Source organism: Labrus bergylta, chromosome 20 (genome assembly GCF_963930695.1).
Source record: "Labrus bergylta chromosome 20, fLabBer1.1, whole genome shotgun sequence".
NCBI classification, from domain to species: domain Eukaryota; kingdom Metazoa; phylum Chordata; class Actinopteri; order Labriformes; family Labridae; genus Labrus; species Labrus bergylta.
Genome location: NC_089214.1, coordinates 17,584,102 through 17,610,635, shown reverse-complemented (window position 1 = coordinate 17,610,635; position 26,534 = coordinate 17,584,102). Strand labels below are relative to the sequence as shown.

Below are 26,534 nucleotides of genomic sequence, written 5' to 3'. Positions count from 1 at the left end.
AGGAGGGGGGAGGGGGGGGGGGTATAAGGTGGGTGATGCAGGGAGGCTATTGGAAGCAGATGGTGTGTGAGACTCTCCTGCTGGGAGACGAGGCTCCACCTGTAACTCAGTCTTTGCATCGTTATCTGCTGATTAGCTGACCTATGTTGGAAGTGTGGTTTGGGTGGGCTTGGTTGCCATGACATCAAATGAAAAACATGCAAAACAGGAATGATTTATTGGTCTGTAATCCTCTAAACAACCGCACCTCTTTTGTTCACTGCCAGTAAATTAATCTCAATAAAACCCAGAAATATTCATAAAACATGCTGTGGTGAAATACATGTCGTGGTAAAACCTGGTAGAGGTGTAAAAAGAAAAGAAAAATCTCCTAAATTTCCAAGATTTTGCAGGTTTTTACTCTTGGATATATCTGTGATCTGTAAAAACAGTCACACCATGCAATATAAAGCCCAACAGCCTGGAACAGCATACTGTTTTAGTGGCTGCGTGACCTTCTCCACACAAATGTTGTGTTCCAGATCACTAGTTTGTGAAATGAGGCTCTTGCATTACCCTCCAGTCCTCTCCCCTTCACAATAAGATCCCACAAAGTACTATTTTAAGAGCTTCTTTGAGGCTCAGTGGTGGAAGGTGTTTACCACGTAAATCAACAGTCTGGGCTCAGGCGTGACACAAGTCTCCTTGGTTTCAGTCTCTGGACCAGTCTCGATGTCTACCCTCGCACACTCACTGACTCTGATGCAAAGTCTGTGAAGGCTCAGGGCTGTCCCACCGTAGAATCATCAGGTGCATGAGGTGGGTTATCTCTCCCGCGGTCTGTTACCACCGCGCACTATGCCGCCGTTCAATGCCACTCTAATCAATGATTGTGTTTCCACGGGGGGCGCCACGGTCCGTCTTGAGCTCATTGCCCCCTGAAGCGCACGCCCACCGCAGGCCGTAGTGCGTTCATTGACGGCTCGTACCTACACTACAAGCTACCGCACGCTAGTACAAGCTAAACCACCGGTGTTTGGCGACTCACTGTCTAAAAGAAAGCAGGCCAACTCTGCATCTGCATGTGAATAAGCTTTTATCTGCTTGGCGTTTCGCCTCACTATGATTTTACTTTCTCTTCCATGCTGCTACGTACTCGTCTGTCATATTTGACGGTTTGAATTGCGTCCAGTCGCAGTATTGTGTCCACTCCTAAACTCACCTGCACGTGTCATTGGCTGGAGGAAACACCCTACTCCCCACCCAGAAACTGAGTCAACAAAAAAAAAAACATCAAAATCCATGCAGAGGACAGGGTCTCCAGCACAGAGGCCCGGATGTGATGATTGAGTGGCATTTCTTTTGTACAAGTAGTCTTTATTTTATTTTTTGGGAAAGAGCTACTGACTCTCTATCTTTGAGTTACAAATAGGCCTCAGGTTTATATATGATGGAATTCCCCTTGAGTTCATTCACCAGATATTACCCATGTTTGTCAATGAATGTGGAGAGAAAGGATGTAGCTTGTTGTCACTGATCTCTGTGCTGTGCAGGTATCAGGGTTTTGTTGATTTATTCTTGTAAGAGAACACAACGGTCGATTGGTGCATTTGGATGCCTCTGCAGTTTTCCAAGCAATTTCTAAAATCAAATGCAAATAGAAAGATCTGCCACAGCTTGAATATTAAGCTGAAATCACAAACATGCTGTGCTGACTCAGTAAATCATTTGTTTTCTAGGATCACGTGGCGTTCAGGGACCAGGAAACTGAAGGAAGAAAGTAAAAACTCTGCTGTCTCAATGGCCGTCTTGTAAGTACATCAGCATAATCCATTTCTTCCTGTCATGAAAACAGACTCTTCTCTCAAACTTCCTGAATGTTTCATGGGACAGAAAAGACATCACCTGCAGCCAACAGGACATAGTGTACATTTCTGAGCAGCACGGCAGAGGAAAGGGGATGAGCTTTTTCTTTCAGGGGTCAGTCAGACATGTGCCGACCTTTTACAAGGCCTTTCTCATCAGAAAACGAGGCGAATGAACAACAAACAACACAACTTTTGTGCACATGTGTGTTTATAGACATTATAGAGTTTGTTTTTTACATCAGTGGTTACTTTTAAGTAGATTTGGACTCTCTTGATTTCATTTTATGTCCAGTTTTTAGTGTGTTTTTATTACTTCTCCAAATGTTTGCTTAAAGTAATGGCTCCCTTCTAGTTAAGCCTTTTTAGAAGGGGGTCGTATTATTTTATGATATAATAAAAAAACAACCTCAGACCATAAAGACTTTAAAAATAGCTTTATCCCCATAAATTCCATGTTTGGCAAGTAGTTTCCTATACAGACATCATTACATCACATATGTTACCCTGCCACAAAAGGGGGGGTGTTGGAGGGGCGGGCCGCCCCCCCTGAAGGTCAAGTAAAAAAAATAAAAAATTATATATATTTTTTTTAACACCAAGATTCCTTCAAGTGTTTGTGTCGCTGTGTTGGCATGTCGGCTTGTACAAATACAGGATCAGAGTGGATTTAGAACAAGAAACTTCACACACATGTTTTGGGGAGCTCTGAGACTTAGTTAAACTTGTAAAGGCGTGTGCGTGTGTGCGTGTGCGTGTGCGTGTGCGTGTGCGTGTGCGTGTGCGTGTGCGTGTGCGTGTGCGTGTGCGTGTGTGTGTGTGTGTGCGCGCGCGTGTGGTACTCCCGCTGTGCAGTTCTTTCACAACACTGAAACGCGGTGTAAATCCACAGACTGGGACAAGAATATTAGTCGCAGAATCTATATGAACATACAAATATGTGATGTCAGCTGAGCTTAATGGGGCACTTTTGCGAGAAAAGCCGACTGAAAAGGACTTATGACAGCAACAGTATCTTTTTAAAGGTACTTGACGCAACCACCGTCATGTTTAACATTTATTGTCGCCCATTGTCCGTTATACATCAGTTTCTTCACCCCTGATGTTGCTCTGACCTGAGGAGAGCTTTGCACACTGACAGAATCTCCTCCACTTTACAGCTGGAGGATGTAATCACATCAGACTGTTAAGACTTCATGTAATACATTGTTTCAACCTGCTACAAGAGTTGTGGATGGGTTTTGTTACAGGTGTGGTTGGGGCTGTTTTAGCAAACTTACAACCATTACGCCTGTTTCTTTTTGTAACTAGAGGCCTTGATGTGGGCACATCACACTGATAACTTTGTCTTCTAATATTATAAGCAAACCTATTTACTGGAACTGATGGACAAACTTTCTGCTGTTTTGTGTCAGATTTCTGTGTACATGAGACATATTAGACCTCGATAGCTGCTGTGTTGACACAATAGGCAGTGTGTTGCCAAATACGCACACACATACACACAAATACAAAGGCTTGAGTGGCCTAATTGTGTCAGTGAGTAAGTGGCTGAGTGCTTTAGCGGAGACCCTGATGGACTTTGATCCACTCAGCAACATGTTTACTTCACCAACTCCGGATCTCTCACACTGAGAAGCTATGCAACGTTCTTCATCAGCGTTCTTTTTGTGCTCCAGGCAGCTACAGCTATACACAGTATTTCATGTAGCATTTAGCATGACTCAAAAACAAGGATTCATTTAGTTATGGTGGTTGAGAGGATCAGGGCGTACATCGTAAACACTTCCTTTTCCTGCTGGGGAGGCTGTTTAGAGCTTTTGATAGAAGAGAGAAAAGACGGAGAAATTGTCTTAAGTGTGTATCGTATTTTTCCATCCAAATGTAACGGACTCATTTCTTGTTCAGCAGGAAAACTTGCCCTACTTGTTTCCGCTCTTTTCACAGAGAAAAAACGGATAATTCCCCTTATTTGTGGTGCAATGGTTTACTTAAGAATAAAGTGGATTGGCTCACTCGTTTCTAAACTTGAGCTTTTGACCTCTTAGACTGAATTTATGCCTACTTGATGATTATGTTGAACTATTCCAACTAAGATTCCCCCTTATGTTATTTTTTGGGACATTTTTGCTTTTATTAGATAGGACAGCTGAAGAGAGACAGGATTTTGGAGTTGGAGGAGAGGGTGGGGGATAACATGCAGCAAAGGGTCGAGGTCAGATTTACATCCATGGATGTTGTGAGGACTGTAGCATCTGTACATGGGGCGTGCGACATAAGTAGCCTAGCGCTTAGTGCGCCTGCCTAATGTACAGAGGCGTTAGTCCTCGAGAGCTGGCAGGCCGACCCGGTTTCTGACTCTTTTCACTGTCCTATCTCTAAAATAAAAGCATAAAAAAGCCCAGCCTAATTCTACTCTAAAACCAGCCACACTCACACCTACGGGTAATGTAGAGTCACCAGTTAACCTAACGAGCAGTGACTAGTGAGGGAGGAGGCTGGAGTACCCAAAGAGAACCCCCACATGCACGGGGAGAAAATGAAAACTCCACACAGAGATGTTCCTGTCCGACGGGGATTCGAACCTCCTCACTGTGGGGTGAGAGCACTTACGTTATAAAAGGTCAAAAAGATTGGTTTAAAAAATGAATAGATTGGAGCGCTGGTGGCGCATTGGTTAGTGCGCACGCCCCATGTATGGAGGCCTTGGTCCTCCAAGCGGGCGCCCCAGGTTCGAATCCAGCCTGTGGCTCCTTTCCCACATGTCATTCACTACTCTCTCTCTCTCCCTGATTTCCGACTCTATCCATTCTCCTATCTCCTCCATTAAAGGCACAAAAAGCCCCAAAATACATTGTTAAAAATTCCATTCATGAGTGTGATGGATGTGGGCATAAAGCGAGTGATCTGTACCTGTGGCCTGAGGGGAGAAGGTTCTATAGATTGTAAAGTGTGTGTGTGTGCTGTCCGAGGCTATGTGTTGTCCCTTTAGAATAAAACATTATTACCTGTGGAAGTAATGATTAAAACTATAAATGTGCTGTGTAGGATGTTGAATTGTAGCTTTACTTTTTAGGCTCCTGCTGTTTGCACGGACTGTAGTTTAATCCTGAGCCCACTGAAATCTTCTCGACTCTATACATACACAGACACACCTCCAGCACACACAAACGCTCCGTCCTCAAATCCACCCACATTGTTCCCTCTATAGATGAATCACGTGCGCTGTGTGTCTACAGAACATCCCTTTTAACCCAACAATTTCCTACAATTACCCATTAATCTCTCATTTCTGTGTGTTTTTCCCCCCCTCTTCATCCTCCTCTGTATGTCACAGCTGGCCCCTGATGAAGCATGTTGCTCTCAGTATAACATTGACATGACTCATACTGAAACGAGATACTCAGAGAGCAGAGTGACATCGAGGATTTAAAAAGGTTTCGCCTGTTGTTTCAGTCCAAATGTTTCGACTTGATTTTCACTTAGTCACTTCTAATTGACAGATTTATGGTTTTTAGTCTTGCACTGGGAAACCCCATACATTTCATTATTCACATGGGTTTAACTGTCCAATTAAAATATCTACAGCATACCGTCAACCCTATGTGTAATTCCAATAACAGACCCTGATGCAGCAGAGCGCATGAGGTCATAATGTCAGATGTTGTCAGGTGATCCAGGTGCTGTTATTCCCCTTCATGGATAGCACTGAACAGAGGTGGCTGATGACTTGGAGAGTACTCATAGAGGGCTGAAGTGTGACTCTGTCGAGCTGACAAATGTACACACACACACACACACACACACACACACACACACACACACACACACACACACACACACACACACACACACACACACACACCTACACCTGGTGCTGCTCATCATTGTTCTGCTCTGATGCCGCGCTGTGCCTGAAAGTTTGCCTTTTATAGAGAAGCCTTCACACAGGATGCCTTGGATGGTAGGAGTGTTTGTTTGTGAGCGTGCACAAGTGTTTGTGTATACACCCGGCCGTGCACTGTTACACGTGAGCAACAAATGACTGAGATACTCACAGTCACAAAGCTTCTGTATCCTTAACTTTTATTAAACTTATACCATTATGTTATATAAATAAATCTTTTAACTTGATGCATTCTCTTCTGCATGGACTCAAACCCTGATTAGTCCCCAAATACTGAAGACATGTAAGGTAGTGTTTATTTAAATGACTACTAACTAGCCATTGGCCCTTTTTTGCTTTTCCCATTTAGATATTCTGAATGTCTCAAGTTGGACCTCTCCCAATTTTCTATTTTTGGATGTTTTGTATATTTACACCTCACCACTCTGTGGCAGGAAGAGTATGTGTGCATGTGTGTGACGTTTGCTTTTCTACTGCTCCGTCGTCTTTACCACAGCATTTATAGTCGTTTTTGTGGATCCGTGTGCATGACGGCTGTTTTCAAAACGTTGCTGTTTTTCGAGAAATGAGAAAATGATTCCATTTTCAGGGGATTGTTCAGGTGTGAACATGGCCTGAAGCTCCTGTAGGGGATGTTAAGTGTCTGATGCTTAAGTTGTAGTTTTATATAGTTTTTATTTTGAACAGTCAAATGTATAACTAGAATCTTTGCTTTGGTAAAAAGTAAACAAAGGTTTCTTCAGACTGCAGTTAATCACTTTGTCTAACACCTATACCCTGCAGTAGTGGTATCAAACATTGAAATAACATGATAGAAATAGTCAATCTTTATGCTGATGGTCTGGTTGGCCTTTTTGTAGGTCATAAATAAGCAGAGGTATTCATTTCAGCCTTTTTTTTTGGTTGTTTAATAACCCGATTAAAAACTCCTCACAGGAGCTTTGAGGTAAACAATAATAAAGAAGTAATAGGAGATCGTATTGTACTTAACATTCATCTCAGTGCACAACAGTCGATTAATGCTACTGCATCAGCACTCTATGGGGTAAGCAGTTCAGTCAGTGACTTGCAAAGTTGAAGTCAGCTTTGATACACCCTCTGAACTCTTGTTGTGGCTCTTTAACTTCTTTAGTTAAGTAGAGACTTTGACTTGTTTTTACACATATTTTAAGCATTTTGATATGTTTTAAAGTCATGCTACGTGATGTTTTAATCTCTGCATGTTGGCCTTTAGATAACGCTGTATATTTCTTGCGGGTATTTAAAAACAAAACCTTGAAGTCTGATTTATATCACAGCACAGGTTCAGAGCGTTTAACCTCTGACCTTTGGGAAAACTATACTCCTCAAACTGTCACAGGAGCTCTGGAGCACGCTTCACTTTTATCTCCTGCTGGACCTTGACAAATGTGTGTGTGTGTGTGTGTGTGTGTGTGTGTGTCGGACGCAGCCGTTGGTTTTCTGCCATGTGGGAAAGCAGAAAGGCGGTTTCTTTTTCTGGTTTACTGTCCCTCTGTTGGACTCATTAGGGCCTCTGGAAGGAATAAAAAGGGAATGCCTCTCCGCTATCTTTGCCGGGTGACTCTCCCCAACCTCCCCCTCCCACCCCTTGGTCCTCGGCCCTCATTAGGCTTTGCTCCCATTTCTATTCATTGCTGTCATAATGTCCGTTAGTGTTGTTACACACACTCCAGGTGTATGCTTCTCCCTCCCAGGGATTATTGTTTGGCTCAGATCCTGGTGACCCACTCCCAGATGCCAGGCTGACTCTCTTAACTGTGCCTGTCGCTGCCTTAACAGGCCAACGCTTGTGTCACCACCAAACCCACCCTGTGGTTTTGTGGGCCGTGGTTCCTGGTGAGCCGCCAGTCCCTTTCAGTCCTCCCCTCCGACAGTTCTCACTCTTCCTCTGTCCTGTTCTTCTACTCTATGGTCCCTTCCATCTCTCTTCATTCCTGCTGTTTTGCATTCTGACAGCAGAAGTTTGACTTTTACTGGAGATAACAGGAAGCGGAGGAGCCATGAAAGGTACGGTCTTTGTTGATCCTCATCTCTCAGTCTCAGCCTCTGCTCTCCCCTTGTTGTCTGGCTTCAGCTGTGTGATTGCTCTCAGCGGTGGAAGTATCCGCTCATTAATGCGCTCTGAAAGCCTCTTTATCTGCCGGGAGCCTGGGTGGCAGCCTCTGGTGGGAAAGCTCTGGTTTGTGTAGCAGTAAATTAGCCTCCGTTGAGTAGACATGTAGGTTATGGAAGTGCTGGATGGAAAAGGTGAAATGGGGAGACAGGAGTGAACAGGCTGATAGCCTCAGCCCCTTTACTCCCTCCGTCTCCCTGGTGCTGTTTGTTGATGGGAGCTGTCAAGATAAGGAGCTTATTGGGACGGAGCTTCCATTTTTGAAAATAAATTAACCTTATAATGTCTTACCTTTTTCTCTTTTCACTCTCTTATTACCACTCTTCTACCCACATTTATTTTTTACTTCTTCTTTCACCCACTAACCTCTTTATCTGCCCTCTCTGAAGCTCTTATCTGCTCTCACTCTATTTGTGGCTGCAGAATGACACCTTGAAATGTTGTTTTGTGTGGGTCCGATGTACACTGCATCAGAGGTGGTGAGAGGAGATATGAGACTTTCAGAGTAAGAGGCTTTGACCAAACCACCAGGGCACATCTGGATGCTTATCATGCAGTGTGGGAGAGCCTGTCAGACTGAGTCTGTTAGGGTACAAACAAGGTGGACATTAGGCCTGGGAATCTTTGGGTGTCTCACGACTCAATTCAGAATAGATTCTTTGTGTTCATATTTAATATTTCATCAACAAACAGAAGGCACAACTTCATGTAATTGAGAGAGAAAAAACAGCAACTTAGAAAAACTTTTGGGAGATTAAAAGATGAATAAAAAACAATATTATTAAGTCATGTTACTGAGGAACTTTATATTAAAACTTGAATATTTCTGCACCAACAAGATTGGAGTTGGCTCTTGTAAAGTTGTGACATTTTCTAAATGGGCATGAAAGTGACTGAATATATATATATATAATAAAACCCATAATGTTGAAAATGAAATGGATTTGATTTTTTATTTCAAAAGGACAAACATGTTTCTTTGTTCTTCGTGTGGCTGCTTCTCACTGTTAAGTCTTCTTAAACAGACTTTTATTGTGTCTCTGTTTAATTGGCTCTTTAATGCTCAGTGCACTGTGTGAATAGCATCTCGTGCTGCTGGAAGGTTTTCAGGCCTGAGCGCTCAGCCTGCTCTCTCTACTGTTTGTCTCAGTAGTTGTCCTGACCTGTGCTTGTTGGTGTTAAAGGCTCTGCGGGGATACACAGAATCTTCCTTTATTAAGCCGAGCTGCTGAGTGGGAGTTTGCCTGCGTGGCTGACCCTCTTTCAAGCAGGCTCTAACAGAGCGGAGTTAATAGAACACATATTTCCAGTTTTTCTGCATCCTGTGACATTGTTGTGGTCTATCTGCAAGTGTTTATGGGAAAACAGGAGGCGACTCCTTTTGCCCTCACTCCTCTGTGTTGTGCTGACAGTACAGCTCAATCCGGGCCTGTTAGCAATCAACATCCAGCTCTCGCACTAACAGGGAGGCTAAATTGAATTCACAAGAACGAACTAATGTTTCTCTACTGCTAATTAGCTCTGAAGTGGCAGAACCCCGTTGCTTTTTTAAAGCGTATTCAAAGTACAAAGACCCCGCTGAGGGGACCTCAAAGCTTGGCCCCGTGCCCGGACCTGCTTCCTCCGGCATCTGAGAGAGAGCATCAATCAGTTTGTAGGGTTCACCTTTTTTCACACAGCCGTAAACAAATCAGCTGGTGCGATATCTTAAATGAAGAATGTCGTTTTAAGACTTAGAAAGCCAGAAAAGCGGAACACTGAGGCCAGGGTGAATGCTGTGGTTGTATCTTTGATCCAACACTAGATGGTGCTCTTTCCTATCAACCTGCAGACTAAAGTGGAAGTTTGTGTTTTGTCCCTTTCATGATAGGTCATAGTGAGAACAGGCCACTTGTAATGATTATGTAGCCCTTTTTATTTGACTACATATGTTGTAAAAAGAAATCCCTGCCTTCTCTTTTACGTCCCCCCCCCGCCCCTTTTCTCCTAACTGGCAGCGTCCCAGTGTCCCCTCCTGCGCCCACTCTGTCCTTTTTGTTGAGTGTCCAGCTGAAATTAAGCCCTCGTCAATATCTTTTGGTCTTTGTTTGTGTTTGATTCCCTTCCTCCCTCTTCATCTGTCCGATTCTGTTCCTTCACTTTTCTTTTGAACCTCAAATGATAATCAGCATCATGAATGAGGCGATTGTTTGTTGAATCAACTGTTCCGGTGTCCTTCTGCCACCTTTCAGCACTTATGAACTTTGATGTCTAATGTAAAAAAGGATGCACTAAATCTGCTTCTTTGCTTTAGGTAGATCCTAAACCACCTACAAACAGTCATTTACAGTGACTGAGTTGGATTTGATGGCCGTCCTCGATAGGGCTGTGCATCTGCACTGGTCTCTGGAATTTTAATTTGATTACGATGATCCTGTCAACGGTACAATTTGACTGGGGATGCATCCTGAATGTTGGATATTACTGCGCATGATTATAACTTCATCAGTGAAGAGAAGCAGGAAATGAATGAATGAAACCTTTATTGCCCCGAGGAGAATTTGCCTTGCACCGAGAGCATACATACACAGGAGCGTCACATCTCTCTCTCTCTCCACTAAAGCAGTGGGCTGCTGTCTGCAGAGAGACGAGTCTCCCTCATGTATATTTGCATCCCCTGAATCGTGCCACCATTGCTGTTGCCACAACATTACTGTCTTCATTTACTGAGGTCAAGAGTGCATGAAATGGTCAAGTTTCGCTGAGAGCGCCCTCTGCCTGATCAAATTGTGAAGTTCTAATAGACTTTACATTTTGAATTTGAAAGGTTCATTACAAATCGAATGTGAACTTTCTCTCCCAGGTTTGAATGAATGTTTGAACTTTAAACAAATAATGACAGTCCTAGCACACAACAATCAATCATGTTCTGTCATTACATCAACGCAGAATCATCCATGACCCCGTCCTGATGCATCATAGAAAGGATTCATTTTGACATTTCCTCCTTTATCCCAGCTTTCTTTGACCCCCGGGATAATTGGCCCTATGATGTCTTTTTGTCACTTGGGTCACTGGATTGATCTGGCTCTGACTGATGAAGTGGGAAAGCACCGTTCTAAATTTAACACCGACCCACCCCTCAGGTTCATGCCTGCTGTGGATCTAGCTACAACACATGTGCCCCCTAAAGGAGGGTTGTAGATAGAAAGTGAGGAGATGGTGGGGGGGGGGGGGGGGGGCTGTGGACCTGGCAGTCTATCTTTGTGTCCCAGTAGTCTGTCCCACAAGCCTCCACAGCGCTGACCTTCTCAGGGACTCTGCAACAAGCAGCCTCTGAACAACACAGTTCAGGGTTTTATAAAACTTTAAACTGTGTGTACCCACCTGAATCCATTTCAAGACTTCGTGCTCTTCCGTCCATGATCTAAAAAGGTATGTGACTTTCATTTAACGCTTAGTTTAGAGTGGTTGAATGACTTTGATGTCTTTGATGAGCGGACATTTTTGGGGTTGTTTAGCCGAGTTTCAAAGTTTGATGGATTAAGAATTCAAGCTAAAACAGATGAAATTCTTATGTTAGTGAAAATGTTATTGGAGTTTTGAGGAAAAGCCATCATGTGTTATATGGTCATATTTAAATCACAGTCTGATGTATTTTAATATTTCTAATTTATACCACATTTAAATCTTTGTTGGGTTGTGCATTTTTGCTGCAAAATCAGAAATCCATCAAAGCAAACTCTATGTGCCTGTTCTTCATTGCATGATGAGATATTTATGTTAAAAAAGTTTATTCCAATCACTCGACCAGAATTGATTCACTGGATATCCGTACCTCCTTGAGAGCATTTATCTGTTTTAACTAGAGTCGCGGAAAGGAACGGTTGCAGTGAGATCTGTATTTTTGTGCTGCTGAACTCCTCCATGTGTGCTTCATTCAGTGCTGAGTGACTGGAGGGGAGGGGAGAGTACAGTTGTTCATTGTGCTGCACCTGCTCTCTCTCAGTTTGGACGCACCGACAGAAATAGAGACTGCCTAACAGGGCAACACACACACACACACACACACACACACACACACACACACACACACGAAACAAGTTTTTCCACTGATTCAAGCCCTGTACTTAGTTATTACCCGGATCAATGTAGATTTTAGTCAAGCGGCAATCTCTCCGCTGTTGAAAGAAGTGCAACGTGCAAAATCCTGCAGTTCATCGAGTGTCCACTTGAGGCTGGTTTCAGAATCGCTAAGAGAGAGCCACATACACACCCATTCATAAAAGCCAGTTTTTACAGCAGAAATTAACATGTTTACAGCCTGGTTAAAAAACAAATCGGTCACATAAGCACATGTCTCTATCTGCAAACTGTACGGGGATACATGTTTTGATAACTCATCTGTTTAACTTTTATGTAGGATAAGCGTTATTCACAATAAGGCGTTGTAGCTGACATGATTGACAGACGGGCGCGGTGCAACGGTTTGTCAAGAGGCTTAAAACCCGCCTCAGCTCCAGCTCTTAGCCTGCCGCTAGGTTGACTGAAAGTTAGTTGAGACAGCATTTCAAGCATGGACCGAGCCATGGATGAGACTCCAAAACCCGCTGTAGTAACAGTTGTGTGACGTCGCTCAGGCTTTGTCCAAAAATATTTACAGTCTATGGTTTTAGTGCTTTGCTCATCTGCTAACAATCTAAATGCTGGCTGCCCGCATGGAGGGACAATAGCCTCTTTGCATGGGGGCATGCACTAAAAATCTGGGTCTGTCAGTGACGAAACAAGAACATTGCATGGAATTGAATTAAATCTGAGGTAATTTCCGCTGAAAGATAAAGTTGCAACCATGGAAGCTTATTTTCCGGCTTCAAGATGAAGTGATCTACGGACCCACAGACCCTAAATAGATATAAAATGCAGGGACTAATTTGCTAATACTCTTATTACCCTTTTATTTATGAAGACTATTCTCATGAATTTCCCGACTGTTATTGATTATTTCCAGGGAAATATACACCTAAATAAACTGTAGCTAGGTCTTCTTAATACACAGGATAACTGATTGGTGCATGTGTTCTAGCATGCATCATTTAATCATGATGCCCTGAGTGATGGTTTTATTTATACCAGCGGCTCCAAATATACATGAGCCCTAGTTCACAGTTACCTCATTGGCTGAGGTCTGATCTGATTTCCTGCTGTGGGGGAGTGGCAGTCCAGCGGTGATACTGTCTTCTGTTTCATGTTGTCACTGTCTCTTCCTCAGCTGTTTGCCATGATGTCGACTGTCTGTGTCAGGCAGTATCACTGCGATTTTATTTGGCTCAGATCCAGAGTAACTAATCCCTTCCTGGGGATGAGAGGAAGTGCACTGTGTTCATGTGTCAGAGGACTGATGTATCTGTGTTGTGTCTGGGTCCATGTAATCATTTGGAGAGCTACAGTCAAGATTGTTTCATTTTCCTTTTGGGGAGTTGCGCTCAGGCTCTGATGGCTTATTCACCTGTCAGGGTTGGAGAGTTAGTTCTTCTCTGTTTGCTTCGAGCCGCTCCTTCAAAGGACCCGTCACTATGAAAAAGACCTACAGCAGTGTGGCCGCAGCCTTCAGACAACCAAGATCACATAGGGGAATGGCTGTGCAGCTAATAATGTCCCAGTGATAGCAGGAACGATAACTGAACATGCCTCATGCTGCTGTTCAAAGCATTATTTTTAGCCAGGACGTCCTCTTGTCAACAGTCAGGGTGGACCAAACACCGAACGGACACGTTGAAATGGGCTTTGACTGTTGATAGTTCTGTCACTATAGCTGGACACAGACAGTGTCTCATATCAGTTTGCTCTGCAGTAGACTTAGACATCCTTCACACTCACTTCTTTACTTTTGCTTGAATCCAAAAAGCATATATATTTCAAGTCATTCCTTTTGCATTTTTTGAGTAGGCTGGTAGGCTCCACATCGACATTTGAATATACAGTATGCAAAAGGATTTTCCATCCAGCAATGCAGACTACAACCTAGATAAAGTGGGCAGCTGCATTGGACCACGTAGTCGCAACATTTAATGTGTGGTTTGCGGTACTTCGGTATTGTATTTGTAACTTACATGTGTTTCTGTCTGTTGTTGTAATTTATTGTTCATATCCTCGCACCGGATTCTTCTTGGGGGGGCAAGTCAAGAAAAAATATCTAAAAATGTTTGCATTGAATCCTCTTTTTTTGCACAGCCATCAAGACAGCCTTAGCACGCATCTTAAGTTTTCCTTGGACACATTTGAGTCCATCACTACTTTTAGTTCTCCACCCAGAAAAATACTAAGCTCATCAGCTGCTGATGTAAAACACTGTATAGAGCTATGGGGACCTGCAGAGTTAGGTGATTATTCTCCACTTCACCACTTGTGGTTCACTTCCACATTACATCTAATATTTTCTCCCATTGTTAAAATACGAATTTAATTAATTGCAGCAAATACTAATGTATTTGGTTAACTGACCCAGGGGACCTAAGGGAGACTGGTTTTAGAACTGGTTGGTTTCTGGGCCTCATTGGAAACAGAATGAAGCTGTGTGGTTGTGGTTCCCTTCGTGTGTGAAAGGGAGGCAACAGGTTTCTTTAAACAATGCAAAAGGACTGAGATAATTTGTGAGCCTATAGGGGCCTACAGTTCATATTGGAACCTGGCCAGTCGATAGGTTGTTTTGGCCCAGCTACACAACAGTCTAATCCCAAAGATATTCCGTTTACAGATATCCTGTTAAACAAAGAGAGCTGTGTTGTTTCCTGTTGAATGACAGAAACAAAACAAATGGTAGCGCAGGGTAATGAGATCGTTGAACTGAGCCTGTCTGAAACCCAAATGAGACTTAAGTGTCACTGTCTGCAGCCCACCATGAACCTGCGCCAAGGCTCTATGTAGTAGGTAGTACCCAGTTTATAATAGGGCTTAGTCCTGCTGGTCTCACGTGGTGGTAGGTCTTAAGTGTATATTTACTCCTCCATGACAGCTTTCCCTTTATTTTAAAGCACCAGCCCACGTTTAAAATCTAATTAGAGGTGATTTATGATGAGCCACTAATAGCACAGAGGACATTCAGCTTCAGTTTCTGCCCTTGGCTTTGACCTCGTACTTGAGCTCTGACACAAGCTCCTTCCAGCACTTATAGTCCACTGATTTCTGCTCTCTTACTCTGGAAACAAGGTGTCCTCCACCAGAAACTGATCTCTGCAGCTACATTTGTTTCAGTTCACCAATGGCAGCCTCTGCTGGCTCTCCCTGCACAGTTTTGACTCTTGAGGGAGTAAAATCTTTCCACTTTTTCTCCATCCACTTTAGCGTTCCCTTCCTCCAGGATGACAGTTCTTGGGAAGGTGTCTGCAGCATTCAGGGGTGGAAAAAAAAATGTCCCTGGCAAGCAGGAAAGGACTAAGAATTCTGTTGCAGAGGTTTTCTCTCCTGACCAGATGTGCTGTGTGTATCAAACTGAAGCACACACATGTGTTTATTTAACAGCTGGAGACTCTGTATGAGTGCGTGCTGACTTGGGTATATATATCTTTCCCCGGGGATGCATTTGAATCAGATAGTGTAGACGTGTGTTTTAGTATTTTAAGGTGCATCACATGCCTCAAAGGTAACATCACCATTGAAGAGCAGATGGTGATGAATTGATTTATATATTACAAATTAATCGTCATGCATTTATGTTAATGGACAGTATAGCATTTCACTAACTGTTAGTTTCTTTAATGTTCAGGGGCAGGACAAGAAGTTTTAAACAACTAAAGATAAAAGATTTGTTTTTTTGGCAATGCGATGGGAGTTGATATATTTTTGATTACAATGGGTTATTGGCTTCAGACTGACAACATAACTTAATTTACTCTTATTGTTACAGTCAAAGTAGCAATATGAAAAGATCTACTTAATTAAAATCTCTAAAATGACCTTAGTGTCTCATCAGACATTAAGGAAAAATGCTCTGTTGAAGTTCTGGCTTCTCTAACAACAATGCAGCAGCCAGTATGTCCTCCTCCTAAGTTTCCATTGTGGTCCATATTTATTTAGACCAGGGAGGGTAGGCTGTTTTAAGGCAACCCGACACAGACATTTAAATGCCCCTCGTTTGCAGGCAAACAGCATTCCAACAGGTGTTGCAGCGGTGGAAGCAGGCAAGCAAACTGTTGCATATATAACAGATTCTAACCGACCTAAAAAGCCTCTGCATGTTTCTAATAAGCTCCACGATCAGAAACGTGCTTAAACTAGGATCAATATTGGCGATGCTTTTGAAGAATGACGAGAGGTTAGAATGCAGAAAGGTTTCAAAACCAATGCAGAGCTGGCTAAACACTGAAGCTTCTGTGTCCATGACATAGAAACCTGAATTTAATGGTAGGATAGAAGTCTTTGACTTCCCAGATTTGTCATTCCTAATATATTCAAAATATTTGAACATTGAATTGCTTTTGAATCTCCTTTACAAAGGCAAGATATTAGATTTTTGCACAAAGGAGCCACCTCCAACCTTCAGTTGTTCTAGTTGAGGTTTAGCTGATTCCCAGAGCTAAATTTAAGCTCTGTGATAGGCCTCGAGCTACCCAGCTGAACCTCTTGGAGTCATGAGTCCCCTACTTAAGACCCCTTATCTCTGTTTTATTCTGGGAAAGCCATGCTGAGGTATGTGTGTGTTTGACGGTGTTAATGCACTGGACAATGGTCAGAAAAGGTCAGAGTTGTCTCGGTGTATCTATTTGCAGTCTTGTAGTCTTGTAGACTTGTAGTTATGAAAGGAAGTCGATAAAGAGGTCTTCAGTTTGAAGTATCTGACCTCAGAGGCCCTGCAGAGGTCAGGGTGCTGCTGACGGCACGTAACCACAAGGATATTTAAGATAGTGAACTTACTTCAACACTTTAAATTTATAAAGGAAGATGGACTGGGAGATTGGTATTGGTATATTTGAATCTGGTTGCAGGTTACCAACTGAATTTGACGTTACTTTGCAGGAGTATGTCGTGACTCAATGGCCACTTCGTTTAAACAGCACCGCTTTGAATGCTAAATCAAATATCTGCTGCCACACAATTCTGCAGTTCATCCACTGTGGATCTTCTTGTCCTGTTTTTACAGATGTTTGATTTAAAGGACAGTGATCACATCAGCCCAGACTTGCTGATACTAGAGTTCAAATATTGACAGTTTAAACCATAATAGAAGAGCCAGACCGATTAATTGACCGGACTATAATATCGTCCGATATTAGCATATCAAGTGATTAGCGTTATCTTGCCAATTTCATTGCAGATATTCACAGATATTACTACATTTATTCAACAGTAAAATAGCATTTTATTTTAGTTTCGTTGTATTAAACTAGCATGGATTACAACAAGCATTATCACTCTCCAGAGTGTCAGGCGGTGATGAAGATACATGCACAGTTCCTTTCCAGTCGAGTGACCCTCTTGTCCTCATTGTACTGTATATCAGTGTTTGATAACTGCACTTGAGGGATCAACACAATACTAGATCTAAGAAAGATGTTGGACAATATGTCGGTATCAGATTGTTGCTCTCCCTAATATCGATATTGGCCCCAAAAATCTCATATTGTTCGTTCCATTCTTAATAGATTTCCAAAGGAATTGGAAAGGGCTGGATTCTGTTGGATCAAATTCTGTGTTCAGTTTCTTGTTAAAAGACAGACCTACATATTGAATCCACAAAGTTTTCACTGACATTCTTTCAAGAACATTTTGTTTCTCAACACAACCTCTGTGTACCCTTTTGAAGGTCAAAGGCCACATATAGAATCTGTTTGCTTCATACTAAAATCCAATCATGCCTTGTAAAAGACATCAAACAACATTGCAAATGGAGTTTAATCCTCAGATTTCCTCCCTCCAACTCCCTTTATGTGTGCATATGAATATCTTTACCTTTCATTCTCTACCCCCCACCCATTTGAATTTATGACCGTGCTGCAGAGGCTCCTGCTCTGTTATGTGTCTGCAGAGACGACACGGCCGTGCACACAGGATCCCTCCGTTGCTCTCTTGCCAGACTAGACGGATATTTTTCCTATGGGACGTCATAAATCTGGACTTTATTTCTGGGATGGCTGTGAAAGAGTCTAGAGCAGGAGACAAGCCCTGCTAATACTTATCTCTCTCCCTCTTTCTCAGTGTTCTTTCTTATCTCAAAGGTTTTTCTGACCAGGAAGGTTGAAGCAGCCACTGAGCTCTCCTCTCCTAGCAGACCTGTCGGGATGCCTCTGAGAAACTCGAGGTCATTTCAAGGGCAAACACGGACTGTCTGGAAGTGTTTATCTAATTATGACCCACTGACTGGCTGCACATGTGAGCCTGTCCAGCCTGAAAATGCATCCACTCAGAGTGTGGCTGACTGAACATCTGGGGAGATGATTAGTGGAGAGGTGTGGCTCTGTTATTATTATTATTATTATATTTACATTCTGAATGATTGATTTTCTACATTATACCCGTCAGCAGTGTTGGATAATGTTTCTTTAAAAAGTAGCTTGGTACAATACAAGATTACTGCAATTAAAAAGTTTTAGTTTATTCTACTTAAATTTCACATGTTCAACATTTTCTGCAAAGCTTTCATACATCACCAATACAAATATATACCACCAGAAAGCATTGATTTGTTACCTTCATTCTTGGTATGTTTTGGCATGATAATGTCATCATTAGAGCCTTTCTTTTAATTTTTTTTTCAATCCAAAAATGTTTGTACAGTAATGGTATTTGAAACCCATGTGGATGTCAGTTTAGTTTCCTGGAATGCTCTCCTTAATGGCGTTAGGCTTCCAGGGACGGATCCATTTCACCACTTTGTCAAGGTTTGCAGTGTGGCGGCAGAGATGGCTTCAGTTTCATTCTCATTGACCTTTGATCCAGTTTCTGCTCTCCGTGCTGTCATCCCTCTAACCAGTTAATGCTGCTTTATGGTCGATGTGTAAGTATTTACAGAAGCAGGCTTAAATCACCCCCACAGAGTAGATGGTGCCCTTAATGGGAAGGCTTGCCTCTGTCTAATACTATTTAAAGACTGAAAGGACAAGAAGTGTGGTAAGGATTAGAAGGTTTGAAACTCACCTCTACAGTCAAACTCTTACAAATTACATGTAAACATGAAGCATTGAAGTCCTTAATTATACCATTAATGCCAGTGCTAACACTCAGTTTACTCAGTCTGCTTGTAGTGGTGCTTCCTGTTTGACTCTTTGGCTCTGATTTGTCTTTATGCAGCGCTACACATGCTCACATTCCTAATGCATGCTGCAGAACACTTAAATACTCTCTCAGTATCTAAGCACATGTCTTGGTGTTAAATAAATACCATGTACTTTCTTGCATGCTTCTCTGTTTACAAGCTCACCTTCTCAAAGGGGCCAACATTACTGTCTGAATAAATCCCACAATCCACCTCAGAAATTAGAGAACAGGCACAGCGTTACATCAGTGCAGGGACCTGTTGGGTCTTGTCCGTCCGCAGCAGTAAAGACTCATCGTTGCTAATAACAGGGTAGAAACTGTCGGGTGGTTTTGTAGGTCTGATGTCATTCTCTGTAGAAGATGAGTCAAAGAAACAAACATTACACACGGGTCAGACAGCCAGGTGCTGAGGTGCTGATGACAGATGGTGAGACATGTTTCAGTTTGTATCTGATTTAAAATCATCACTGATGGCATTTGACTCCTTAAAAGGTGCTTCACAGAGCATTTAGCACTACAGCAACACATATGTCTAAAGAATCAGTGTAGTTTGCTGTTCAGTTGGATTCTGCTTATAGAATCATTAAAATAACTAATTTAAATACATGTGTAAGAAATACTTAATCTTCCTGATTGAAATACTAAACTCTCTCCGACTGACTGAGGTAACCAAGAAGACAAGTCCAACATGAGTGTGCTCTAAAAATCAATATTTGGATTACTCAAGTTTAGGGCCTGACCGATATTGGATTTTTAAGGGCCGATACCGATATTAGGAATAGAAAAAAAATCAGATTGGCCAATTTCTTTCTAAGATCCCTCGAATGCCTCCTCAGTGATCCGACTAATTGCAGCTGTTTCTACAACTTCTCAATTTACATATATGGCCAGCCCTAAGTTAATGTGGTTCTTATTTCTTTGAAGTATTTGAAGTTGATTGGTTTTCCTTAAATTGTACTCTTGCGACAAAACTCCACCATATGCCTCTACATACAACGGATGGAGTTTGACTTCCCTCTTTTTATAGAAAGACATTACTCACCCTTATATGTAGTTCATATATCTGCTATATTAATGTTTAGATTGTTGCGCAGTAAACCTTTACCTAAAGCCTTGAAAGCAGTGTAGCAGTTGTTTGAAATGATGTGTGACCTTTACACAACGTGTGATGAGTGACGTCTAAATAAGACGATCAAACTGAAGGAACGCTTTGTTTTATATTTTTGCCTCCTGAGCTAACTTATTTCTGTTCATTCCCTGTCAGACTGGCAGTAGCTTGATGAATTTCAGTTTTACCCTGAAGACCGCTGCTTAAAATAACTTGTTTGAAAGGGTTGCGTGCAGGTAGCGCTCTTTCCATCCAGCCACCCCGAGTGTGAATTGGCAGGTTTGTGATGTATGTGTGCGGCTCGCATGCTGGGCAGGATGAGCTCATCTCAGAGAAAGATCCAAACTTGACACCTCTGAAGTTTACACACACAGCCCAGAGACTCGGAGTCAGGCTGCATGTGAAGTTTGTGAACACACCTGTGTTGCCCTGTGATGCTGAGGCTGGACAGATTTATGAGATTTGACAATTGTTATAATGTGATAAGCCTGGTCTGTTTTTGAAACGGTCCAATAACCTGGCTTACATTTAGAAGAACTATCCGGAAAGTGCAATGAGATGCATGTAAATCAGGAAAGAATAAAAAAGCTTCTTCTGATAGTTGTTCTGGCCCTTCTGCAGCCACTAAATTGAGAAATTTGCAACTGCTCCCATCCAATACATCTGTTTAATGTTTCAGAGCGGGTGTTTGCCGGTGACAGCTTTTGCTCTGGAGGAAGATAAGGGCCGCTCGCTGTTTTCCCCACAGGGTCTGAAAAGCAGTGCAGGCTCTTTGCCAGCCTTTCTGCTTCCCCTATCAGTGCAATGACAAGCACGTCATCATCACATTAATGCATAGTTGAGGTGTGCATATTTGTTTTGTTTTTTTTAAGTTCTTCTTGGCGTTCACTTTGCAGATCAGTGAAACTGGGAAACGGTTTTATACGCACCATGACTCACCGGGACTATCGCTGCTTGTTTGCATTGGGTGCAGACGCACTTTTGATGAGTGTGTTAAAAGGAGAATTGTGATCCCTACCAGCTGTTTCAGGAGGAGGCAAAGTGTTAAACAGTGATAGCAGAAGTTCTAATTTCTGTCCCTCTTTTAACTAACTGCATGCTCTGTCTGTCTGTCTTTGTCTTCATTACTTTGCGTCATTGTTGCTCTCTGTCTTTGTCCCTCCCACCTTGCCTCCCTCTCTCTCTCTCTCTCTCTCTCTGCATGCTGCTCCTTCTATTTTGTCCCTGCTGAGGGATGACTGGAATTTCTCATCTGGCCGAGAGGGTCATTTTAACTTTTGCTTCTTCTCCTGCTCACTTCTTTATTTCCACTCTCATCCACCCTTTCTGTGCACGCTCTCTCTCTCTCTCTCTCTCTCTCTCTCTCTCTCTCTCTCTCTCTCTCTCTCTCTCTCTCTCTCTCTCTCTCTCTCTCTCTCTCTCTCTCTCTCTCTCTCTAACTCTCTCACCCCTCCTTTTCTTACGCTATGCACCGGTTTCTTTGGCATCCAGTTCATGTGTGTGAGCCAAGGGAAGGAAGCATTCTCCTGGGACTCTCTTAACTATCTCTGTCTCTCTCGCTCTCTCTCTCACACACACACACACACACACACACATTTGCACCGTTTTTCCTCTTTTCTCTGCCTGCCAGGCTCATTCTTAAGCACGCAGGACACTTTGCTACAGTCTGTAGTAGGGATGGGGCCTAATTTGCATGCCTTTCCTAATGAGCTTAGTGCACGCTGAGCAGCTTTCAACCCTGCAGGTTGCTGTAGTGGGCTCTGGTTAGCCCTTAGCAGTTAGCAAGAGGAACTGGAGGAGAGGAGTTAACATCAGAAGGGGCAGAGCTGCAGCCACAGAATCACAGCTCCTCTCTCTCTGCCTACCAGGACCACTTCTACTTGTACCGGCACTGCGGCTGGGACGTTTCACTCTACTCCCACCCCTCCCTCCCTCTGCCTCTTAAACACTACCTTACTCCCCTCTCTCTCTCTCTCTCTCTCTCTCTGTCTCTCTGTCTCTCTGTCCCGCAGCATTGACAAATTGCTTTTTGTCAGCTGCATCCCCTTCTAGCCAACTGACCCTCTTTTCAAGGCCTGTCCTTCCATCTCTTTTGCCTCTTTTCTGTCTTTCCTGTCTATTGACTTTTTTTTTTTTTTTTTTGCCAAAATGTATCGGAACCCGTGGATCTCAAATTACCTGACTCACGTCAAGTTTTGCAGCCAAGGTAAGAGCAGCGACTTGAGGCAAAGCTGAGATTTTTGGGGCACAGGCTGAGTTGATAGGTTACTCTGGGGTGTGGATTTGGGAATCCGAGCTCTTGGAAGTTAGCAGGACACTTACTGCAGACTCCCTTCCTCTCTGCTCACTGTCCTGCTTTGAGGCCAGCTGTCCTTGTGCTGCAGCTGTAGCCTCCAAGGACACTACGCAGCAGAGATGAGGGACTCGAACAGCGCAGTGAGCTGTGTTGTTGAGGCAGTTTTTTTTCGAGGCTTCACAGCTTCTTGGACTCAGATTTAGGAAAGTGTGTTTAGATATGTGACTCAGGCTGATACTGGACCATAACTATGATCACACTGGCATTTTTTATCCATCATTGACCAACATGTACTCTCATCCTCATTAACCAATTAAAACTCAAAACATACATTGAAATGTTTTTTTTATTTGAAATAAGATTTGCAGCCACAGGAACTAGTTAAATGGCAATAAAAATGCACCAAAATGTACATCATAATCCGTTAATTTCAACCAAATTGCCGCAATCCATGAAGTTAACCTGTCATGTTGAATTTTACTGGCTCTATTAAATTAGCTTTATTGACCTATAGTGAGTTGTTTTGACAGCGATAACCTATTGACTGATCAAAAAAGCCAGAGAAGCTGATTTAGCGTGTTAGCTTTGTTTCTGATTACTCCTTCTGACAGAGTTCAAACTCCTTCTTGAAAGAGCAATTCTTGGACACAAGACGAGAGAGGAATGTGTTTGGTCATATGTGTCTCTCTTTTTCAATGTCCTTATTCTCCCATCAGCTAACTCACTGACAAGCTGAGCAGGTTATCTATCTTTACCAGAAAGCTAGCTGAAATGTGTAAACAAAGCTACTTTGGAGTTTTTATTACATTGTCAGTAAATAAATAGTTCTGGAAATAGCTAAAATTCCTTCGAACAAAACCCTAGGGATGTGTCGAAACAGCTCAGTACAGAGATATTAGAAAGATAGCGTACTTGAAAAGGTACTGTGACTAACCCAGAGCATTATTTATGTAATGCTAGCTAACAGTTAGTAAAAGCTGCTGCTCTTTAACCCTGAGTTTTGTGTAATTTGCCAAAAGGTTTCTTTTCCAGTTTGTTGTGATGTGGCTTTGTAATTTGGAAAACAATAATGTATTGCCAGATTATCTTTTTTGATACTTTATTGATCCTAAAAGACATAGTTTGATTACTCTTTTAATAGTTACATGCCATTTAGATTATTTTAATATATTCCAATGTTTATTCATTGGCTCAAATTGAACAACACATTATAAACCCAGATACTATGTTGCTATATATATATAAAGGATACAAAAAAAAATCTGTATCATGTTTTCATATTCCTGTATTTCAAGATGTATTTTCAAAATATTAAATGATAATATATAACTTTGCCATGTCTGAAGTCCTATATTTAAATTTAGCCCCATATTGAGCCAGTGCATAGCCTTAAAAGGATACATCCTGCAATGATGTAACAGAAGTTACTCATATTTGTATTACTGTTTCAATAGATCATCTCATCCAGCACCACCTGTGTATCTAAGGATGATTAAACCCCACTGACTCAGATCCACAGATCCATATCTGTGTCTCAGAGTGCCCCTCGTTCCTACACTGCTTTGTAATATTCCCTGATGGAGAGCTGAGTGTTGAGATACGGCTCATGTGTTCTAAACTGGCCGGGAATCCACAACAGGTGTCTCCCAGTTACAGGCTTTGACACGAGAAGCGAGACCGGTTAAGGAGGGACGTTTGTTTGATGGGTTTAATGTGTCAGTGTACTTGTCCTTTGCACCCTGTTTACCCAGAATTGAATTTAAGACTGAGCTGATTCATTGTTAATAGTGTTAAAGGCCTAATTGGCTTATTGTCACATCATTTTGTTAAATCAACTGTTTGTAGACATCCCTTCACCTCATCTCTGATTCTCCATCTGTTTTTTAATGCTTCACTTCTTAAGCTTCTCTCAGTGGGGCTTTGGTTGAGTCAGGGGGAAGGCAGAGTAGGTGGGCAACTGTTGGGTGGGGATGATGAGACTAATACACACACGCACACACATGCACATCTAGTGTGATGTAATGCAGACGGTTAAAGAGTTGACACATTTCCTATTGGGCTCACTAATCCCGGGAATTGAAGCTAATCCTTTGTCTCAACTTGGACATATGCTCAGCTCCTGATGCCTTTTTGGTTACCACACTGATTGTTTTTGTATATTAAGACATGGGCTAAGTACAGACACTGACAGACAGCCACTCCAGTCTTCTTGTAATGTTCAAGTGTGGTGTTTGAGCTCAGCACTCAGTCAGTGTCTGATTTGTCAGAGCAGAGGATTGTTAAAGACAATCTGTGACGGCCTACATTAAATAGATTTTCATTTGACAGTTTTCAAACGAGTTTCAACATAATCACATTATCTTCATTGTCTTACGGTTATCAAGAAACTCAATGACATTGTTAAACCTATTGGTGAGCTTACTCCAGCACCCGGCAGGATCAACAAATTGGACTGTGTGTTAAACTTGTGGCGTACTCTCTGAGACTAAACTGTCATACACATTTCTTTAATGAAAATGACTCTGGATTGAATTTCTGAATGCAGCTGTTAGCTCTGATGAAAGTTGGAAGAACAAGGAAGCAAATGCCTTGCATAATGCTGACCAGGCTAGCATAATTGCCTCAATCAGAGGTCAAAAACCTCTGCAAAACTCAAGGGCAGCTATGGCTAAAAGCTGCTGTTTCTGTTCCATTGTTTGTTCTTTTTGTGAATATTCATGTGAAGGATTGGGGATAATCTCATCAGAGATCTACTTTTAGTCATGTACAATGACCTTGCAAGATACAGTACCCAGCCCTTACAGTATCCTATACTCTCTGAAAGGTCTTAATATGTGTTAAACTTGAGTTTTTAAAAGTCCTGGTTTAAGATCTGGTGTATGGACAGTGTTGTGCATCAAACCTTTGATACCTTCACATGAAAGGCTTTCCTCACCTCAGAGGTTGAATGACACTTCACTGAATCATGAAATCATTGTATCTTCATGTTTTATCAGTGTCAAGCTGCCTTTTACAGCCTCTTCAACACACATGAGGCACAGAGCTGAGACATTCCTGACCCATTCCCTCCTGGCTATAGCAGCCACAGTGTTTCTGTAGATTACAGCCAGCATCAAAGGCTCTGCCACATCTGTGATCATTGTACAGGTTTTTATGCCTGCGTCTGGAATGACGAATGTATTGAGGCACTTTTTGGTACAGGTCTGGGTTTGGTAAATTCTATATGTTGGACCTGACAATATCCTCAGACAGCTGCCCCCTGAGGGATGATGTTTTTTTGTTATGTTCACACTAGCAGCTTATTAACCTTTTCTGGGACATCTGGTTTTGTTTCACAATTCTGGTATTTGTCAACCTGGGTGTTTTTACCTTTATGCATGTTGACGATATTTTACTCTCCAGATGCATTTTAAGGATCTGGAAAACAGAATTGCAAAAAAATGTTGTCCTCCTGAGCCTTCAATACCCATGACTTACCCAATGTACTTAACTTGTCCTGGAGTTTGGACAAAAGTTAACACATAAATGAATCTTTAGTAAACCCTTTGACAGTTGGAGTTTACATGCAGTTTATCATTGAGTGGCATTCAAGAACATCTGTCTTGTATACTTTCTATGCTTACAACAACGAACCATGTCAATGCTTCTACTTTACTAGCATGCACACATCCAACATTATAAAGAACTGGAACCTCGCAGTAATACTTAAAGTGTTTTGCACATGAGTAGACAGGTAAATCAGCCGGCAAACACTGGCTACAGTAGCTAATGGGACCAGGTTGAGTCAAAGGTTATCAAGATTAATGGACAGATATTAACTAGAAACAATTATCTTCATGCAGACCTGAACAATGATCATTCCTACACTGTCAGACTGAGCAAAACTTGTATAATGTCCGTATGGCCAAGTTGTAGGCAAACCATTTTAACTAGTTAACAAAGTGGCGCCAGATAGCCGAGCGCAAGCCTATTCAAATGGCGGCCCACAGGGGCCAACTCCGGCCAACTTCACATGG

General features: G+C 42.3%; 1 protein-coding gene across 16 annotated transcripts in view; it reads left to right on the top strand.

Moving 5' to 3' along the window:
• The window catches only part of svila (supervillin a), a 72,760-nt gene that overhangs the window by 3,819 nt on the left and 42,407 nt on the right, over nt 1–26,534 (top strand). For 3 of the 16 annotated variants that reach the window (XM_065948776.1, XM_065948774.1, XM_065948778.1), the window contains exon 1: nt 22,139–22,428. In XM_065948776.1, coding sequence (XP_065804848.1) covers nt 22,371–22,428 — 58 coding nt within the window. In that variant the 5' untranslated portion in view covers nt 22,139–22,370. Of the gene's footprint in view, nt 1–1,718; nt 1,791–11,152; nt 11,300–21,730; nt 22,429–26,534 lie in introns of those variants that run through there. The other 13 variants (XM_065948769.1, XM_065948768.1, XM_065948775.1 and 10 more) reach the window with 11 other exon arrangements.